This window comes from Arachis ipaensis, chromosome B9 (genome assembly GCF_059453495.1).
Source record: "Arachis ipaensis isolate K30076 ecotype BB chromosome B9, ASM5945349v1, whole genome shotgun sequence".
Taxonomy (NCBI): Eukaryota; Viridiplantae; Streptophyta; class Magnoliopsida; order Fabales; family Fabaceae; genus Arachis; species Arachis ipaensis.
This window is the reverse complement of record NC_142444.1, coordinates 22675681-22695546: the sequence shown is the minus strand read 5'-3', so window position 1 is coordinate 22695546 and position 19866 is coordinate 22675681. Positions and strand designations below refer to the sequence as shown.

The 19866-nt window shown below is 35.5% G+C and overlaps 1 protein-coding gene across 1 annotated transcript; it reads left to right on the top strand.

Annotated features, from left to right (window-relative positions):
• The first annotated feature begins 849 nt into the window (after positions 1 to 849).
• Positions 850 to 16745, top strand: LOC107617790 (uncharacterized). Its single transcript, XM_088497857.1, has 25 exons — positions 850 to 1181; positions 1865 to 2240; positions 3102 to 3256; positions 3800 to 4039; positions 4337 to 4446; positions 4550 to 4627; positions 4704 to 4807; positions 7485 to 7579; positions 8118 to 8248; positions 8354 to 8457; positions 8545 to 8622; positions 8727 to 8805; positions 8976 to 9144; positions 9960 to 10030; positions 10324 to 10404; positions 10496 to 10566; positions 11790 to 11886; positions 11978 to 12037; positions 12145 to 12199; positions 12275 to 12660; positions 12730 to 13481; positions 13653 to 14568; positions 14996 to 15553; positions 15737 to 15795; positions 16343 to 16745. Exons 2-25 carry the CDS (start codon positions 1879 to 1881, stop codon positions 16542 to 16544), a joined length of 5013 nt encoding a protein of 1670 aa, XP_088353983.1. The 5' UTR covers positions 850 to 1181; positions 1865 to 1878; the 3' UTR covers positions 16545 to 16745.
• The last annotated feature ends 3121 nt before the right edge of the window (positions 16746 to 19866 follow it).

Genomic DNA, 19866 nt, shown 5'->3' with positions numbered 1-19866 from the left:
AAAAATTTAAGTTTTCAATGCATTTATTCTAGATTTATTAAATGAAAACATTTAAAACTTTCAGTAAGCTTATTCTATCCCCTCATGGCACATATTAGCTAAACCATATTTTTAATTATAGAAATGCTAGATAGGAGTTATTAGAATTTATTATTTTTGACTATTACTTAGTCATAAACTCATTTTTTTATTGTTTGTTTGGATGTTATTAAATTAATAAAAAAATATTTTTTTAATAAAATATTTTTTTATTTTTTAAGGTGTTTAGTAAATTTTTAGTAAAAAAATAAAAACACTAGAAAAATAAAAATATTTTTTTTATATAATAAACATAAAAAATATTTTTATATTGTTATATACAAATATAATTGATAAATAAAAAGATATTTTTGTATAAAATATTCAAACATATCATTATTTTTATTTTTTTATAAGATCTTTTAAAAAAGATAATTCTAATTTTTTTTTAAAAAATTAACCTAAATAAATCATTAGTCTAAATTTTTTAATATAATAATCTAATAACATATTTTATTTATATTCCTAAACATTGACAACTAACGGACCAGAAAAATTTTAATAACTTTTTTAACATATTTTTTTTAGTTAATCGATAATTTATTTATTTTCAAGATAAAAAGTAGGAATTTATTTGTGATTTACTCTTAAAATATAGGGTATAGATATCGAAGCCTAGATATAGTCATATAGAAGCATAGATATAAAAAAACCTTACTCTTTAGTCTTTATTATTTGATTTATTTGATTTGTGGTGACCGATTTGTCAAAATTTTTCACCACCCTGTCTAGTGTGCGCCTAAGACCGGTCGAATTGGAACCTTTTCATTCAAGTCCTTCAGCAGCAAAAGAAGACAATTTTTTATTCCGGTTTTAATTTTTCCACTATAGATTAGTCCCACATATTTCCTCCAAAATATTTTTAAAGAAAATAAAAAATAATATTAAATCCCTTTTCACTTTCGGCCACCATCGTGGCTCCGTCGCGGACACCGAAAAAGGGATCAAAACTCATCCCCCCTCCATCCCCAGCTCAAATTCCAAATACGAATTAAAGTTTTTTCCATTTCATTTATTATTACTTTTATTTTCTTAGCACTCAAATTCAACCTAAATCAATTCATTCGCTTACCCAATTCCCAGCACATCCAATGTGATAAAAGGTAAGTTACCAAGACCCAGCTAAATTCTCTGTATTTCTGATATTTCATATCTTGGACTGTTATTAATTCTCGGCTTTTTTTAGAAACACTTACATAAAAGATTGTTCTCTTTTTGAAGCTAATCAATTTATTAGTAGAACAAAGCTTTCGTTTTGTTTTACTTTTTCGGATTCGGTGCCCCTTAAAATCTGTGTTGTGCTCTCTTTTAATTCCCAAATGCACTTTGGTAACCTCTGAAAGTGCAACACTTCTTCATATCTTCAACTGTAACCGTTCCACAGGTCTTTCAGAATCTTTCCCGAAAACCCGCTTTTTTGGAAATTTTTTTGTCTGTTCATATTTTCTGTTAGTTTGTTTTTATGGTTTGTACTGTTTGGTTTGGTTATGCTGGTTCTTTCTCTCTAGTGTCTGGAGCGTCTCGTTCGGTTGCAAGTTGCAATTTCGATTTCTTGGTACTTAACCTGTGACTTCATTTAGATTTGGAATAGTCTCTTGATTTCTCTATGGCTATGCTTTAAGAATGAGGAAAAGGAAAATAAGGAATCTTGTTTTCAGTCTAATGGATTTTAGATTTGAAACTAAAATATGCTTATGAGTTGATGCTACTATGAATGTTGTTAATTTGTGGCGTGATCAGTGCTGTAATGTACTGTTTGTTTGTTTGTTCTTTCTTTTGTTGGTAGGTTGTTTGGCAATCATGGATTTGCGGAAGTGCAAACCTTTGGGTGGTGTATCTTCCCAGACTGTTGCACCTTTGAGTGTTTCGAGCCAGATGAATGAGATGGCCCGATCCCTCAAGGATGTGGGAGGTGTCAGCCATGCTATTCGGACTGATATAGATATAGACCTGCGGGAAGTTTACTTTTTGATTATGCACTTTTTGTCTGCTGGGCCATGCCAGAAGACTTTGCTGCAGTTCTGGAATGAACTCCAAGAGCATCAGCTTCTACCAAGAAGATATCATGCTTGGTATTCAAGAAGTGGTTTACCTGGTGAGGATGCTGCTGAAGATGACGATGGCATCTCTTTTCCTTTGAGTTACAATAATTTGCTGGAAAGGTAGTTTTGATTTATATACAAATCGTCAAGTAACCATATTGAAGATCGAGATGGAATATTTTGATGGTGTTATTGCTGTTTTATTTCTGAAAATGAGATTGGAGGTTTAGTCATGTAGAGCATGTGTTTGATTAGTGTATTCTGTGTTCAAAACAGCTTACAATTAAAATCTTAATGAGAAAGAAAAACAACTTTTCTTGGAAGATTAATCTTATTTCTTAACCAGACTTCTGTAAAGGTTCTTCAAAATTGTATATGCTTCTATATTCTTGACAACTCGACCTCTTGCTTTGCTTAATAGGATGAAAGTGATTCCTATAAATATGTCACTATGTTTTCTTTATTTAAATATGTAGTCATTATATGGCACTTTTTGGTATAGTTATCTCTAAGTAGTTGACTGTCACTCTCAATCTGATGGACTATTATAAAAATTATCAACAAGTGACTAACATTTAGAGGGTATGTTCTATGGTTGATGCAAGTTCGCTTGAGAGATTCATGTTATTCGAACTTTGATTGAGTCATTTCTTTTCCCTTTTCATTCCTTTGGAGCTCAGTATTGGAGTATTCTCCCCCCCCCCCCCCCCCCTTTCTCTCTCAACAACAGAAACACGCACACACACACACAAAAAAAAAAAAGAAGGAAAAGTACCTATGGTGGAGGAGGGTGATTGATATTTTTTACTGGTAGAGGTAACGCTGTTTAGATATTACATGGAAATGGCATTTCTAATTGCTACATCTTTTAGTCAAATAACTGCATTCATTTTGTTTGGAAATCTGTATTGACTTGTTAATGGCTACTTCTTAATATTACATGTGCGTCATTAATTATTGGTGATTCTTTGTAACTACTAGGTATCCTCACATAGCTAAGGATCACTTGGTAAAGCTTCTGAAACAATTAATGCTGAATATGGCTCATCCTTTGCATGGAAAAGTTGGAGGAAGTAGTCCTAATGCAGCTGATGTTCCTACTCTACTTGGATATGGTTCATTTTCACTTTTGGATGGTATAGTAATCTATTTTCACTAGTTAATTATTTGATCTTAACTCTAGTTTCTTATTCAATCTTAGCTCTATAGTTTCTTACTTTGGTACACTGACATAAAAGCCTGTGATATTACAATGTCTTAGTGATGTCTTTATATTTCATCATGATTTACCTTTCTTGTTCTGTGGAATATCGAGAAAGGGATCTAATGTGCTAGGGCTACACAAGTGTCTAGATTTGAAGGGTATTTATTATTCAAAAATTTCATTTTCTGTTTTGCAGAATTCATAATTGAATAAATGAACCTCTGAAATTCATGTTTTCTTCTTGGAATACAGTTTATGGTGATAACTTTAGTGACTCCAATAAGAATGGTTCTAGAGAATGTGTTATGTAATCTTTGTGTGTAATTTATAAATGGGCAAAGGTCCATGATGCTGAATGTTTAAATACTTCATTTGATAGTTGTGTTTAGCTTAGAACATTCAGAATGCACTTGATAAGATCTGTGGATGAATGGGACATTTATCCATTTATTTTTGTTTTAATCTGTGTGTACAGTTGACAGAGAAACAACAGACAGGCAAATTAAGCCCCCTCCAGTTTACTTGCGTTGGCCACACATGGAGGCTAATCAGGTTCAGGGGTTGAGCTTGAGGGAAATAGGTGGTGGTTTTGCAAAACACCATCGTGCTCCATCTATTCGCTCTGTATGTTATGCTATTGCCAAACCATCAACTTTGGTGCAAAAGATGCAAAATATTAAAAAGTTAAGGGGGCACCGTGTTGCTGTCTATTGTGGTATGGCATAATCCTGTATATTTGCTATTAATATGGTGGTTTTATGGGCATGGCATTGGTGAGGTCGTGTTCATTAATTATCATGAAGCCATCAATCAGACATCTAGACATCAATCACATAACATCTATAAAAGTTTATTTCAATGTTTTTATTTTTTATTTTGGGATAACTGCTGCTTTCTCTTCTTGGAGTTAAATATGTTTTTGATAATTATTAACACTTTGAGAAATATAGGTAATAATTTCAGTAGCTTAACTCCCTGTTGAATAGTTAAAAAGAATTTTTTTCTCTGGCAGCTATATTTGATCGATCAGGTAGATATGTTATCAGTGGTTCAGATGATCGTCTTGTCAAGATTTGGTCTATGGAAACTGCATTTTGTTTAGCTAGTTGCCGTGGACATGAAGTGAGTTATGAGTACAGTTACAGTGTTACACAGATGTAATTTGTATAAATTTGTCTTCCTGTTGCTATCGTTTAATCTTCTCTTGTTACTGTTTGTACTGAAGGGTGATATCACTGACTTGGCTGTAAGCTCAAACAATGCTTTGGTAGCATCTGCATCAAATGATTTTGTGATTCGAGTTGTAAGTAGCATATCTTAATTTATGCTTTTCCTTGGATAACACAATCAACTAAAAATTAATGTTTACATTAAAACAGTGGCACTTACCGAATGGGATGCCGATATCAGTTTTACGGGGACATACTGGGGCTGTTAATACTATTGCATTTAGTCCCAGACCCAATGCATATGAGCTGCTATCGTAAGTCCATTTTAGGAGTTGTTGCTTCATTCTATACTTTATCCATGATTATTGTGCTTCATCTGTCTTGTTTCAAATTGATTATTTTAATCCAAAAAGAAAAAAAAATTGTAAATGGTGTTACCTATGATATTCAAGGGTATTGGTTTCCTTATCTTAGTTGTGATGTAGTATTTGCCACATGTCCCACTAATTCAAATTAATAATTTTCTAGAAGTAGTTTTTATTAAATTCATTTTAACTTTTAATTATGAAAGGTGTAACAGTACCCTTATACAAGCAAGGTATTCAAGGAAATCTTTATATATACTGATAAAAGACTACTGTTAAATTGTAGAGAAGAGTAATACAAGATGTTAGGATAAGAAATCCTCCTTGCAAGAGCAAAATACAAACAAAAGAAAATGCTATCAATGTACCTACCTTTCCAAACTCTCAATACGTTTCAAGTGGAAAGTCCTCTAAAAAGACCACAAGCTTTGCACTAATAGAGGTCAAATGTCTTAATATTATTCTATAAAATTTGCTTGCCTCAAAAGCCCATCATTAAAGGTGGGTGAATATACCTTCCTAACCCTCCAAACAAGGCATATACTGCATGCCATGAATATTTTGCCTTTTTGCTACTCCCAAAGGGAAATGGCAGTTGATTTTGTCAAACAGGTGTAGGGTTGTGTACGGTGCAAGCAACACTTACCAACAATTCCAAACTAAGTGTTAATTAAAACAGATGAGATCTTGTTTTGAATCCCCGCACCCACACGCGTATTAGGGACATCATAGTTGTTTGTATTATCTGATTCAAGTCGTCATCCCAGCAATACAAAAACAAGACTAAATTGGGCATGGCCATGAATCACGAATTATTGGAATTGGTCCAATTCCATATAAATGATACAAACTTGTCAATTCACAATACAAATAATGAAGTTCTAAAATGAATCCTGCCACATCCATTCATGAAAATGCAGGGACTCCTTTCCCCTTCTTTTTTTCTCCCACTAGGCATTGATGCAAAGGGTATGGTTAATTTGGTACCATACCTGAGTCACAGTGTGTTGGCTTTTACTCATTAGATAAGCATTAACATTGTCATATTTCAGATCCATGTCAGTAAACATCGGACAGTGTTATTTTTAGTTGTCAATTGTGCCAATATCAGTGCTATGGCTGCAGAATTCATGGTGTGGAAGTTATCTGCTCCAACCCGTGGCACCTGTTGGTCTTTTCTGTTATGGCCATCACATACTGTAGCCAACATTGTAACTGCAATACTTTTCCTGAGGCTAAAACCCTGTCTCTGTCTCTTTCTTCAACTGAAATTCCTGTTGTCGTTACCATGTGTTCTCATGTAAATCATGTCTATCTTTACGCAATCTGAAAGTTTCACATATAGTTGACCTGCTCTCCTTACTGGAGTTTCTATAGGCCTTTTCCGCACATGCTCAAACTTATTGGTTTCTCATTCTACCATTTTTTTTCTAAAATAGATACTATGCAAATGTTTTCTCTCTAATAAATTCATCTCCAATACTATTATGTTTAGTGTATTCAGTCTTCGCTAAACATCTTCATTTTGCTACATTAAACTATTTTTTGTAGTTGGTTTTTGTGGTCAAGCATTTAGTTCCACGCAACATCACTATTATTTTAGTGTATTCAGTCTTAGCTAAACATCTTCATTTTGCTACATTAAACTATTTTTTGTAGTTGGTTTTTGTGGTCAAGCATTTAGTTCCATGCAACATCACTATTTAGGAGCGTAGTCAAATTTTCCTTACAGTTTCACTGATACTCTTTTCTTCATTACAAATGACGTGAGATGTCTCCTTTTTATCTACTCAGCCTGAATATCATGATTTATGTTTCGTTCTCTTTCCCTATCATTTTTTTTGCAAGAAGCAAGATACATAAAATGTGTTTTTGTTTGTTAATTTAAGATAGGATTTGCAAATCCTTTCCTAACTTTATTGTTAAGAATATTGAATGGCTGGTAGGGCTTAGCATGTGCTTAACTATTATCAATCCTTTCCAATGTTTCTTTTACCTTGAACTTTGGGGGTCCTTTGATGAAATTTGAAGTTTTGGTCCTCCTTTCTGGTGTAAAACAGGCCAGTGTCCTTCATTAAGTATCTTGTGATACTAACTCTTCTACCTTTCTTGATATGTTGTTTCTAACTAGAGTTTACCCTCTTTGTCCATATTGTGAATCGGTTTGGGTCCCTTGGCTGTTTTATTACCTTTTGGAAGCCTGCAAATACTTATATTCTCTTCTGTAGTGCTTAAGGTTTTGTAGAATTATTGAATGCTCTAGCTATTGCTTTGTTCACCACCCTCTTAATATCTTTCTTGGCAATGGTATTCTTTTCCCTCAAAATGTGCTAAATAATTTTTTTTAACTTGTTCTATATAAAAAAGTTTGATTGTGTATATAATAACTTTCAGCCAGTAGAATGGGAAATAATGGTTAACATGTAGTCATTTGGTGTGATATGTTGATATGATTTTGCACAGATACATTATCCTAATGTCTATGTATATACCACCAATTTGGTCAATCACTGGTCCAGGCACTGACCCTAATACCTTTGAACATATCAATTCTTGCTTTTGCCTTTTTTTTTTGTGAACCCCAAAAAATGGATTGTTATGTCGTTACTACTTCTGATGGATGCAGGGCATCAGATGATGGGACTTGTAGAATATGGGACGCAAGGCACTCGCAAAAGAAACCACGAATATACCTGCCACGACCATCGGATGCTGTAACTGGTCAGATCATTGTTTCTAAATATGTCGATAGATCTAGATGTGGTCTGAATTTTGCTTTATTATGATACTAAATTTAATGTGGTGCTATAATGTGTTCAAGATTGGAGTTGGATCAAAGAGATTCTATTAACACCTAATCCAGTCTAAAACTTCTTTTATATTAAACTATTTATTACTTTGAATGAATGCTATATTTTACGAATATATATTGAATTATATTTTGTGGTTTAAACTGAAATTATGCAAGTTTGAACATTTCAATCAAAGTTTTATTGCTTAAACCTGTCAGATCAGTGCTCGTAGTTGTTGACTGTGATAATTGCTTTTATGTTTAATTTAATCAATGGTGTCACAAGAAGTTCTACTTTTATTGAGCTGAGTTCTCCTCCTATTAACATTGCTAGTGCTCTCAGAGTTAATGTTGTAGGAGTTGACTGTTTTTCTTCAGAAATATAAATAATTAAAAAAAAAATTTGAAAAGTTACTCTTGTTGATCAACGATCATTTGGATTGTTTGAAGAATTAGCAAGTTTTGCAGGGAGGAGCAGTGGCGCACCAGCTAATGTACCATCCTCAAGTAATGGACAACAAAGCCATCAGATACTTTGTTGTGCATTTAATGCAAATGGAACTGTTTTTGTTACTGGTAGCTCTGATACTTATGCCCGGGTGGGTTTACACATGTGCTCTTAGATATGTCTTTGTCTTCCATAAATACATTTGCGACTCTTAGATATGTCCTCGTCTTCCATAAATACTTATTGCTATTTGCAGGTGTGGAATGCTTTCAAGTCCAACTCGGAAGACTCAGAACAACCAATACATGAGATGGATGTATTAGCGGGCCATGAGAATGATGTTAATTATGTGCAGTTTAGGTTAGCTTCTCCTAGTTGGATTTACTTCAATTTGTTTACATTTTATTTTGAAAAGGTTCTTATTATCCTAACAATTTCCCTATGCAGTGGTTGCTCTGTGCCTTCAAAATTTTTGACAGCTGACCCTTGGAGAGAAGAAAATAACTTGAAGCTCAGAAATTACTGGTAAATATATTTTCTGTAGCCTTTTGACTACACTTTGTTTCAATGTACGCAGTTTTCATTACTAAATATTTTGCATGCTGATGTCATGAACTGTACTTTTTCAGGTATTGTCATGATAACATAGTTACCTGCTCTCGTGATGGAAGTGCCATTATATGGGTTCCTAGATCTCGTAGATCTCATGTGAGCTTCTTTAAATAAGTTTATCATTTAACCATGGTTTACTTTTAGTTGCAACATCATATTGCTGTTTGATATTCCAGAAATATTTTGGGCATCTTCATGGCATGTTCAGTTTGTCAGTTCCATAGTTTTCCAGCAATTATGCATTAAGTTTCCTATTACCATTTCAGGGAAAGGTTGGTCGCTGGGTTCGTGCATATCATCTGAAAGTGCCACCACCACCTTTGCCTCCTCAACCTCCACGAGGGGGTCCTAGACAGAGACCCCTTCCTACTCCCCGTGGTGTCAACATGATTGTGTGGAGCCTGGACAATCGCTTTGTACTGGCCGCTATCATGGGTAATGCACTGTAATAGCTAAAACTATTACAGCTTGTAAAATTTACAATAACATAATTGGTTTACGCGCATATTAAATTGATGGCATCTTATGTTGACATTAGTACGTGAAAATTCGATTCTTATAATTAAAATATGATAAGTGTCATTTTTCCAATGTTGTCTATTGAAAGAAGAGGAGAATCTGAGATAGTCTTAGAGAGAATGTAGTAACTGATATTCTCTTGCTGTGGTTGCGAATATATAGAGCAGTTTTTGGTAATTTGCTGAGCAAGCTATGCAAAGGCAGAATATGAAACTAGCTGGTAGTTACTTCAGATAGCATAGCTGGCTGTTGGCATGTGATCCACTGCAGTAGACCTAGGGATACTTTTATGCACTCTCCATAGTTTTTTCATTCTTTCAAGGACCTCTCTGTGTTGGTGTTAACTACCAACAGTTCCAAATGATGCAGCTTACTGGCAGGACTATTATTGAATGGGTTAAATTTGTGTCGTGCATTGTTTGCTGATCATTTCTCCTGGAGACAGTTGTCTTGGTTCTTTTTAATCTGCTGACATTCGCATCACTGATTGCTGCTGTTAATATTCCCCCAAGCCTCGATAATTCTTGTTTAAGTATTCACACACATTAGGAACACTGTGAACTTCAGATTTTCCTGATTGTTGTCATGTCATGATAGTCCATCATCCATTTGACTTTTCATTTACTAACAGATTTTTGTACTCCTGCTGCATACTAATTTTTTAGTTACTTCATGGTTGATAAGTTTCACGATTACTGCTTTAACTGAAGACTTGTCTTTTCGTCTTGAAGATTGCAGGATATGTGTTTGGAATGCAGTTGATGGCAGCTTAGTGCACTCTTTGACTGGTCATTCAGCATCTGTAAGCACCCCCCCCCCCCCAAAAAAAAAAGCAGGCTTCTGTCTTCTCTTTCTCTCTTTTATCTCTTCTTGTGTCTGGTCTTCGTATATCTGTTAATTCTACTCTTGCTGTTGACTAATCACGAACTCAACTGTCTCTTTCTGTTCTTAATTTTGGGGTGGGGGACAAATTTAAAATGTGTTTGTTCTTATTGTGGATTTGATGTTTCGTTGCCTTTTCAATTCCTGGTTTTATGTTCATTTGAATTTTGTAGTTTCCTTCATGACTAATGCTTAGTTTTCAATGGTTTGCAGTCTTACGTTTTGGATGTTCATCCTTTCAACCCGCGGATAGCTATGAGTGCTGGGTATGATGGTCGAACTATTGTGTGGGATGTAAGCTTCTTTTGTTTTGCGCTCTTGGTGTTATCATGTTCTTTACATAGAATAATCTAATTTTGCTGCTTCTCTGATATTCTTTTTCAAGATATGGGAGGGTGTACCTGTTCAAACATATGAACTTGGACGTTTTAAGTTGGTTGATGGGAAGTTTTCTCCGTAAGTGTCTAAAGATTTCTTTATTTGCTGGATTTTTTATTTATTATTAAGCTTGCTTAATTTTGTAAATTCAATACTTTCTTTTTTGTCTATGGTTTTTCCTGTTTAAGTATTATAAAATTTGTTCATACTTTTGTAATAATGAATGTGGTAGAGACCCTAGCCAACAGTGAAAGAATTGTTATTAAAATGAGCATTTTTAGGAATTAAAACTCGAGGTTATTTATGAAAGAATAAGTGAATTCTCTTGATTCCCTCTGATTTTGGGTGATCTATCCAATCTGCTGGGTAAGAGCAGGGTGGGGCCATACTGAAATTGAACAATGCTAGCAGGTTGAAGTGGTCCTATGTTCGCAGGCTTTGTTCTCTATTGTTTTCTTCATTTTTCCCCTTTTACTTAATTTGTTATTTCACTATTGTACTGTTCTGAAACTGATATTCCTCATTGGTATACTGGTTTAATAAATAGACTCAGAAGGTTATTCAGTAATTATCATAACCTGGTATTGCTTACAACAGTGTCCTTTGCGTGCTTTTCCCTACTTATTGGAACTTCTCTTAGCGAAATATTAACTAACCTGAAGAGATTAAATTTACTTAAGAGCTACATACTGAGTAATGTCTACTCGAGGTAGGTCTTTTACTGCTTTAGGTGGAGGCTTAGTAATTGATCCCCCAAAAAGACCACATTGAAAAAAATAAAAACACATCCCTCTTGCAAGAGCCCTTCAGGTTTGGAGTGTGGATAAGGCACATGCCCACTTTATTGTGTGATGAAACTCAACTTTTTATAAGAATGAGGGGAATAAGTTTCAAACTTCCAACCACTGTTCTAGAGAGTCCAGCCTGTCATGTAACGACTCATGAACATTTTATTTCTTAAATACATTTTGGATGATTCTTAATCTTGCCATATATATAATGGTTTACTCTTATGCAGTTCCATGTTCAATCTGAGTAACAAATTTTCATACTTTGATTTTATTAATGGACGATGGTAGTTTTCTGGATGACCCTATATGAGCGTCCTTTTTCAAGATTTTGTACAGTTAATAGGTTAAATTATTATTATATGAAGTATGTGGATATGCCTTCTGCACCATGTATCTTTGATGAGCAAACTACCAATGATGGATGTTCCATCCCACAAATACCATGTCTTATAGCATCCATATTTGATGAACAATCTTTGATGTTAATCTGTTATTCTGTGTCTGTTGTAGGGATGGAACGTCTATTGTGCTTTCAGATGATGTTGGTCAAATATATTTTGTGAATACAGGTCAAGGGGAGTCTCAGAAGGATGCCAAATATGATCAGGTTGTCTGATATGGCAGTGTTGCTACATTTGTTATCTATATTTGCTCCAGAAAGTTATTCATTTTGAGTGACTCTTTGGTTTTTCTGGCAGTTCTTTCTTGGTGATTATCGTCCCCTTATTCAGGATACTCAGGGAAATGTTCTTGATCAGGTTGACATTAATCATTTATGTCTCTCCCTCTAAATGATTTATTTTATTTACAGAATTGATAATTTAATATTTTATTTACTTTATTTTTATTTTTTTTTGGGTTATAGGAGACCCAACTACCTCCACACCGAAGAAACATTCAGGAACCCCTATGTGATTCAAGTATGTTCTTATTTCTTATATTCCTGCAATGCCTACTTTGAGTCTAGATCTCTTATAGATATTCTATGATACTAGGTATGTTGCCATATCCAGAGCCCTATCAGACTCAATTTCAGCAGCGTCGACACAGTGCTCTTGGCATTGAGTGGCGTCCTTCATTGATAAAATATGCTGTTGGTCCTGATTTTAGTGTTGGTCAGGACTACCAGGTATTACCTTTGCCAGATTTGGAAGGAATGGTTGAGCCACAAGCAGAATTCATTGATGCTGTGTTCTGGGAACCAGAATACGAGATTGTAAGTGATGATAATGACTCTGAGTACAATGTAAATGAGGATCATATCAGTGCTGCTGAACGAGGGAGCATTAGTGCCATCTCTTCTAGTGATCTAGAAAGCAGTGAAGACTCTGGAAACAGGGATAGCCTTCGTAGATCAAGAAGGAAAAAGCATAATGTTGATGTAAGTTCGGTCTTTATCTTTGTTGGATCGATCTTATTCACAACTTGTAATCTAACCATGACATTTCAGGTTGAAGCAATGACTTCTTCTGGAAGGCGTGTCCGGAAAAGGAATTTGAATGAGTGTGTTGGAAATCCTTCTGGAAGTAGCAGAAATAAGAAATCCAAAGGCAGCTTGAAATCATCAAAACGGAAATCTTCCAAAGCTAAGGCATTGAGACCCCAGAGAACTGCTGCACGGAATGCTCGGAATATGTTCTCCCAAATTGGTGAAACATCTACAGATGGAGATGATGATGATCATGAAGATGAATCATCAGACAGTTTACAGGATTCCGACATTAGTGAACCTGAGAGGAAAATGCATGGTAAACATGATGAACTTAAAAGACCAGCTTTGGAAGAGTTTGCCAATGTAGTTAAGTCACCTGTATATTCTGAGCCTCCAGTAAATGTCGAAAATAGACGGCGACTGGTTCTTAAGTTTTCACTTTCAAAGAAGACCGTGCCTTTAGAGGACACAACCCCATCATGTGAGACTCATTCCAATATGCTATGTGATTCAGAGTATTCTAGACACCAAGAAAGCACTCAAAATACTCTACCAGAAAGTTCTATAGACCCAGCATTATCTTATATGGATGTAAATAATGCTCAACATCCTGAAAGCCATAACAGAAATGAATGTAGTGATAGAACACAAGCTGAATCCTCTATAAATCACACGGAGACAAGGAGACAGAAACATGCACTTCCAAGATTAGAGGATGCATTGCAGACTGATACTGAATTTGATGGCCATCTTGAGCACGATGCCAATGGGTATGTAAAGCCCGACACTAATTTAATAAAATGCTTCATTGTTTCCTTTTCTTTGTTCAGTAATTTTTAACATGATATGGTGCAATGGTGTTGTTTGATCTATGTAGCCGACCCTGTCTAGTGCAATAAGATTTTGTTGTATTCAAATGTCTTTTCATCCATGATTTGCAGATCAGAGCATATGGTTAACAAATTAGAAGCTGCTGGTTCCATGATTAATCAAGAGTCAGCTGATCATTATAATGTTGATGGCTTGTCATGTGGTTACAATAAGTTGAATGACGGAGATAAAGGCCAGTCTGGATTTGAGAAACAAAAGGAAGGCTCACAGAAAACAATTAATATTTCCTCAAGTCACTCTTTGGATCACAAAATGAAAGCTCCTATGAAATCAACGAAGATAGTTATTAAGAAAAAGCAGATTTCAGCTGACAATGTAGGTCCCTGCAGACTGAAAATTGTTAGTTCTAATGGAGCTTCAATAGGTGCTAGAGGTGATGTAGTTTCTAGAAGTTCCTCTGTTATGGACCCTAATCTAGTTATCAATGGGCCAGAAGGTGAAGATGACATAAAATTAAGTTCACCACAATTACGGCATTCATATTCAGACAGAAGAAGTTATGATCATGCCCATGAAAGGAGAATGTCATATAAAGGTGAAGCCAATCCAGATGGCCTTGCTTGTAATTGGGAAGAACATACTTCTACTTTCAGCAACCAATCTGATTCAGAAAATGGTGAATCAGATGTTGTAAGTGATACAATACGTCGGACACGGTCTACCAGGATGAAGACAAATTCTGATGAGCCAAGTTCTTTGAACATAAGGATTAAGACTCGCGGGAGCCAAAATTCCAGGGCCTTATCCGGTTTGGAAGGCTCTTCCATTAGAGGTTCGGATCAACTTCATCGAGGAACAAGGTCTAGCAGAAACAGACGTGAATATGTTTCCATTGACCCTGGTATTTTAACCCGAAAGATGTCAAATCGCCGTTTCAAAAAATTGCCATGGCTGATGCTTTCAGAGCATGAGGAGGGTTACAGATATATACCTCAACTTGGCGATGAAGTTGTATACTTGAGACAGGTAGCTTATGTAACCATTATTTTCCCTTATTACAGCTGGTACTACTTTTTTATTTTGTTTGGTAGGCAGGCTTCTAATATTTGTTTCCCATTTTACATTCTTGATCTTAATTGATTGTCTTGTAATCTGTTTAGAATCACATTTTTTTTAACTATAAAAATGTGTTTTTTGTATTAAATTTGGCTAAGTATGAGAAATAGGATGCTACTTATAGAAAATTACAATGTTATAAAAGAAGTATAGGTATAGGACCTAAGCATAGAACCTTGGCTCATTTGACTTGATAGTTAGGCTAACTGTCATGCAAATGTCTTGGTTTGGTTAACCTAAGGTGTTGCAGCTGCACGGCTATTTCGCTGCATGACATCTGACTAAGCTACTGTGTGTTCTAATATCTTTCTAATTACTGATTATATATGGTTGGCAGGGACATCAAGAGTACATCGAGTTAATGGGGCTGAGCATAACAGGTCCATGGAGATCATTTTCAGGGCTACGTACTTCTGAGATTTGCAAGGTTGACAAGCTTGAATATGCGGCTCAGCCGGGTTCTGGGGATAGCTGTTGTAAACTCACACTTCGATTTATCGATCCTTCTTCGCCAGCAGAAGGGAAATCATTTCAATTAACTCTACCTGAACTGATTAACTTCTCTGATTTTGTTATTGAAAGAACATGGTATGAAGCTTCAATGAATCAAGGTTGGTCTTCGAGAGATAAATGCATGGTCTGGTGGAAGGATTCTGATTCAGATGGTGGTGGAAATTGGTGGGAGGGTAGAATTATGGCACTACAAGACAAATCTCCTGAGTTTCCTGACAGTCCTTGGTTAAGGTGTCAGGTCCAGTACAAGACTGAACCAGGAGCAAACTATCAGCACAGCCCGTGGGAACTTTATGATCCTGATACTCGATGGGTGCATCCCCACATTGACAAAGATACTAGAGATAAGCTGCTGTCTCTTTTTGCTAAATTAGACCACAGGGTGAGTAGAAATGAAGTTTCTTTAACCCTCTCTCGTTTTGCTTGCCCCAGATTAGTTATTGATTAAGCAAAGTTCCTAATGTTGACTTTAGGAATAATAAACAGGAAGAACCTTTTAAAGTTATCGCGTGCTGATTAATCTTGTTATTGTTATTTCCCCCCCCCCCCCCCCCCCTTTATCCAGGATAAGTACAGTATCCAGGCATTGGAGGAAATAACTGACAAGACGGATTTTTCAAGCAGGTAAGCTTACAACTTAAGAGTAAAGTCAAAGGAGTCGTCATAGATGAAGTCACTTTGCATTGTACATTTTTATCACCATTGGACTTGCGACTCATGGGGGGTCACCAACCTCATCTCATCCAATGGTAGAGAGAATGTAAAACTGATGTACAATGCAAGGTGGGTCACTCAAATTTTTTTCGATATGAAATTCAAATCTGGTTGAAAGAAGAGGACCAACGTTCCTATGTTTTTTATATGGGAATTTCACCGGTGATGAGTGAAGATTATAACTAAATTTTTTAGGGGAGTGTTCATTGCACACAATGTGTTATTTTTTAAATATTTTTCTCTATTATAAAAAGATAAATCTTCACTCCATTGAAAAAACACTCTTCACCGTAGCATTATTCTTTCTATATCTTTATTGCGGAAACTTCAAGGCCTTCAAATAAGATTGCAGGGTGCATAGAGTTTTTCAATTGGAATTTCAATTTTATTCCAATAAAAGAATAAAGGTTGAATTTGGAATTTTAAATTATTGTTCATCTTTGGATTTTCATGACAGGTATACCGTTCAATTTCATCCCGAACTGATTCAAGCAAGGTTAAAGAATGATTATTATAGGAGTGTGGATAGTGTTAAGCATGACATAACTGTAATGCTAATGAATGCCGAGGACTACTTTAAGTATCATAACAATGTTCAGATGCTGGGAAAGATTAAGCGACTACAAGATTATTTTAGAAAGAAACTCGAAAGGATATAGAAATTTAGAAAGCGGAATACTGATTTTTTTTTTTTAGGTTTATTTTCAATTTTTTGTTCCCATTCTTTTATCTAGTTTTGGAGACTCTTGGTCTCTGAGCAATGGTTATATAAAATGTATTATGGATTAGACATAGTTGATAGTTTTCATGTGTACATAATGCTGAGCCCTCCTTTTAAATGCCGAGGATCATGATTACCATAGTGTAAGTTGTTTTCATGGATGGACTCCATGAGTCTAAACTTTGGATCAAATATACATTTTACTCAAAATCAATCTAAATTTCGAAGCTAATTACAAGTTAAATATATTCACATTCAGCATGTACAAATTGAAATATCTGCGAGAAGACTTGGTCATCATACTTTTTATGAGTCTAAGCAAAGGCATAAAACTGCTGATAAGTTATATCATAGAAATTGCGCCTCCATTTATTGTAATCACATATCAGAAAACCATAATCCCCGTGTCCTCCAACATAGATGAACCTCTTCGAAAAGTAGTGTTATATCAAAAAATAATGTTTTTGATAAATCAATGTTCTACAAAACAATAATAAGATAAAGTTGTTGGACTTCGATCAAGTTTCAAGTACAAAACGTATTGCTTTATAGATCAAGCTCCAAATACATATTGGATAAGTGTTTAATTATGTCCTTTTTCATATTGAAGTTATAATTGTCTAAGGGTGTCTACACAACAAGTTTTCAATAAAAAAAAATTTAACAAAGAAGATTTCACAAGTGGTTTTTGACCGTTATTATATATAATTGTAATTTCTTAATTATTAGAATTTTCTATAAATAAAAATTTTAGGATTAGAATAAGAATTTAATTTTGATGAACTCGAAACTTTGATTCTAACATGTACAACTTTTCGTCTAAACTTTGGATTGGCCTTGTTCCTTCGAGAGTTGAGCTCCTCACGTAGTTTATAATTTTAGAAGGTTAAACACCATGGACAAACTCTGTAAATTGAAGATGTTGTCTGATAATGAGGTGAGCTGTGTGTTTTGTGGTACGAGTAAGGAGTCGGTTCATCATATATTTTCTGGGTGTGAGTGGTTTTGGGAAATATGGAGCGCAATCTTTCAAAGATGGAATCTGACGTGAGTCTGGCATCAAACGCCTAAGGACTGCTTTTATTGTTGGATGAATCAGCCTATTAACAAACTGCGCAAAAGAGAATGGATGGTGTATTTTTTAGCTGTTCTTTGGGTAATTTAGAAGGAGCATAACTCCTGAATTTTTGGGAAGAAGGCAAGAACTCTTGATGCTTGTGTTAACGAAGTCCAATTCTTTGCCAACCGGTGGCTGAAGAATAAGGGAAAATAGTTATGTGTGTTTTGCCTTGATGGAAGAACTTGTAAGAGAGGACATAATGGTTTAATGGAGTATATGTGTCTGATGGTGATCCTTCGGTGGAGGATGAAGACCCTACGAGTCTTGCTTTGTTAGATATGTGTTTATAATTTCCTTATTTCTTGAAGTAGTTTATTGTTGGGTTAAGTACTTTTTTCGTCTTTAAATTTTAAGGTCAAAATCAAAATCCTCTTTAACTTTTTTTTCGTACTAAAATCATCATCAACGCTAAATCGTCATTTTTTTTTGTGACTAAATAGAAAATAAAGAAAAAAAAAAAGATACAAAATCAAATTAATTGGCTAGGGTCATATCTAAATCTATTAGATGTTGAAGCTCACTCCATGGTTGGCTCCAATTCGAGTGAATGTCCGCGACAGAAGCAGCTGCTTTAGTCATACAATCTGCAACACTATTTGCAGTCCTCTGAATTAAAAGAATAGAGACTCTCCAATTCCAATTCATAACCTCCTGTATATGCTTTGCCAAATCCCATTCCGGAATATCCTTACCAAGCATTCTTTGGTTTACCAAGAAAAGAGCTTCTAAACAGTCTGTTTCACAAATAACCTCACGAAATCCACTCTCCCAAGCAAGAAGTAAACCTCTCCAAATTGCATACAATTCAGCAAAAAGAACACTGCACACTTCGACTTTCCCAGTGCAACCTTTCAACCAACATCCATCAGGATTGCGAATGATACAACCAAAACCAGCATAGCTAGAAGGAGCAAACCAACTAGCATCACAATTCAATTTAACAGAATAAACTGGAGGTGGAACCCAATGCAAACAAAGTGAAGGAGGAGACAGAGATTGATGCATAGCAAAAATAGTGTGAAACTCCCTTACTGAACTACGAATCAAACTCACCACTTTACTAGCACTCCATGAATCATCTATATTAAATAAGTCCTCATTCCTGCTTCTCCAAATCCACCAGATGGTCGAAAAGAAAAGAAAAACATTTTCACTCCTTGCACCTCTGTAGAGCCAATCATGTAAATTCGAGTTATCTGAATACAGGCCTAAAAGGTTCCAGACCTCCTTGGCACTAGGGCACTCCCGAAGACAATGAAGAATTGATTCAGAACCATTCTGACACCGATGACAAGTGCTAGATAAAGCTAAACCACGACCCAAACGAAACTCTGCCGTAGGAATAGCATTATGAAGACTGAGCCAAATCAAGAACTTGTACTTCTCAGGAATATGCAGTCGCCATACCCACAACCAATTATCATGCTCATTCCAGTCAAACTTTCTTTTGGCTAGCCAACTGTACCCACTCCTAGCTGAGTAAAGTCTAGAAGATGTCACACCCCACGACCAACCCGAACTCTCTCCAGCATTCAAATCCGGATTATAAGCATTCAAACGCTGTTTGACATCTTCTGGAATGATAGAGAAAATATCATGGAGATTCCATTGACCATCTTTCCAAACGTCTCTAATAGTTAAATCAGAGTCAGATATATGTACAAAAGGGACATCTTGAGCAATTGGGCCCTCAATACTCCAATTGTCAAACCAAAAAGATTGATCAAGTGACCCAACGCACCAAGAGAAGGCATCCTTAAGAGCACCAAAAGCCTTTGAGATACTCTTCCAAACATGAGAAGCATTGCAAGGGACAGTGCCATCTAAAACTCCCTCATTCCTCAGATACTTCGCCCTCAATAGAGCAACCCAAGGCTTGTCCTGACAATGAAAAAGTTGCCACACCAATTTACCAAGTAAAGATATATTAACACACGCAGGATCTCTAACACCCAGGCCACCAAATTTTTTTGGAGTGATCACGGTCCTCCAATTAACAAGAGAAAGACCTTTACCATCAACTTGACCCTTCCAAAGGAACTGTCTCATCATAGAAGATAATTTATCGCAAACCCAATTTGAAAAAAAAGATACCTGCATATGATAGACAGGAATGGATGCTGCAACAGAATTGATCAAG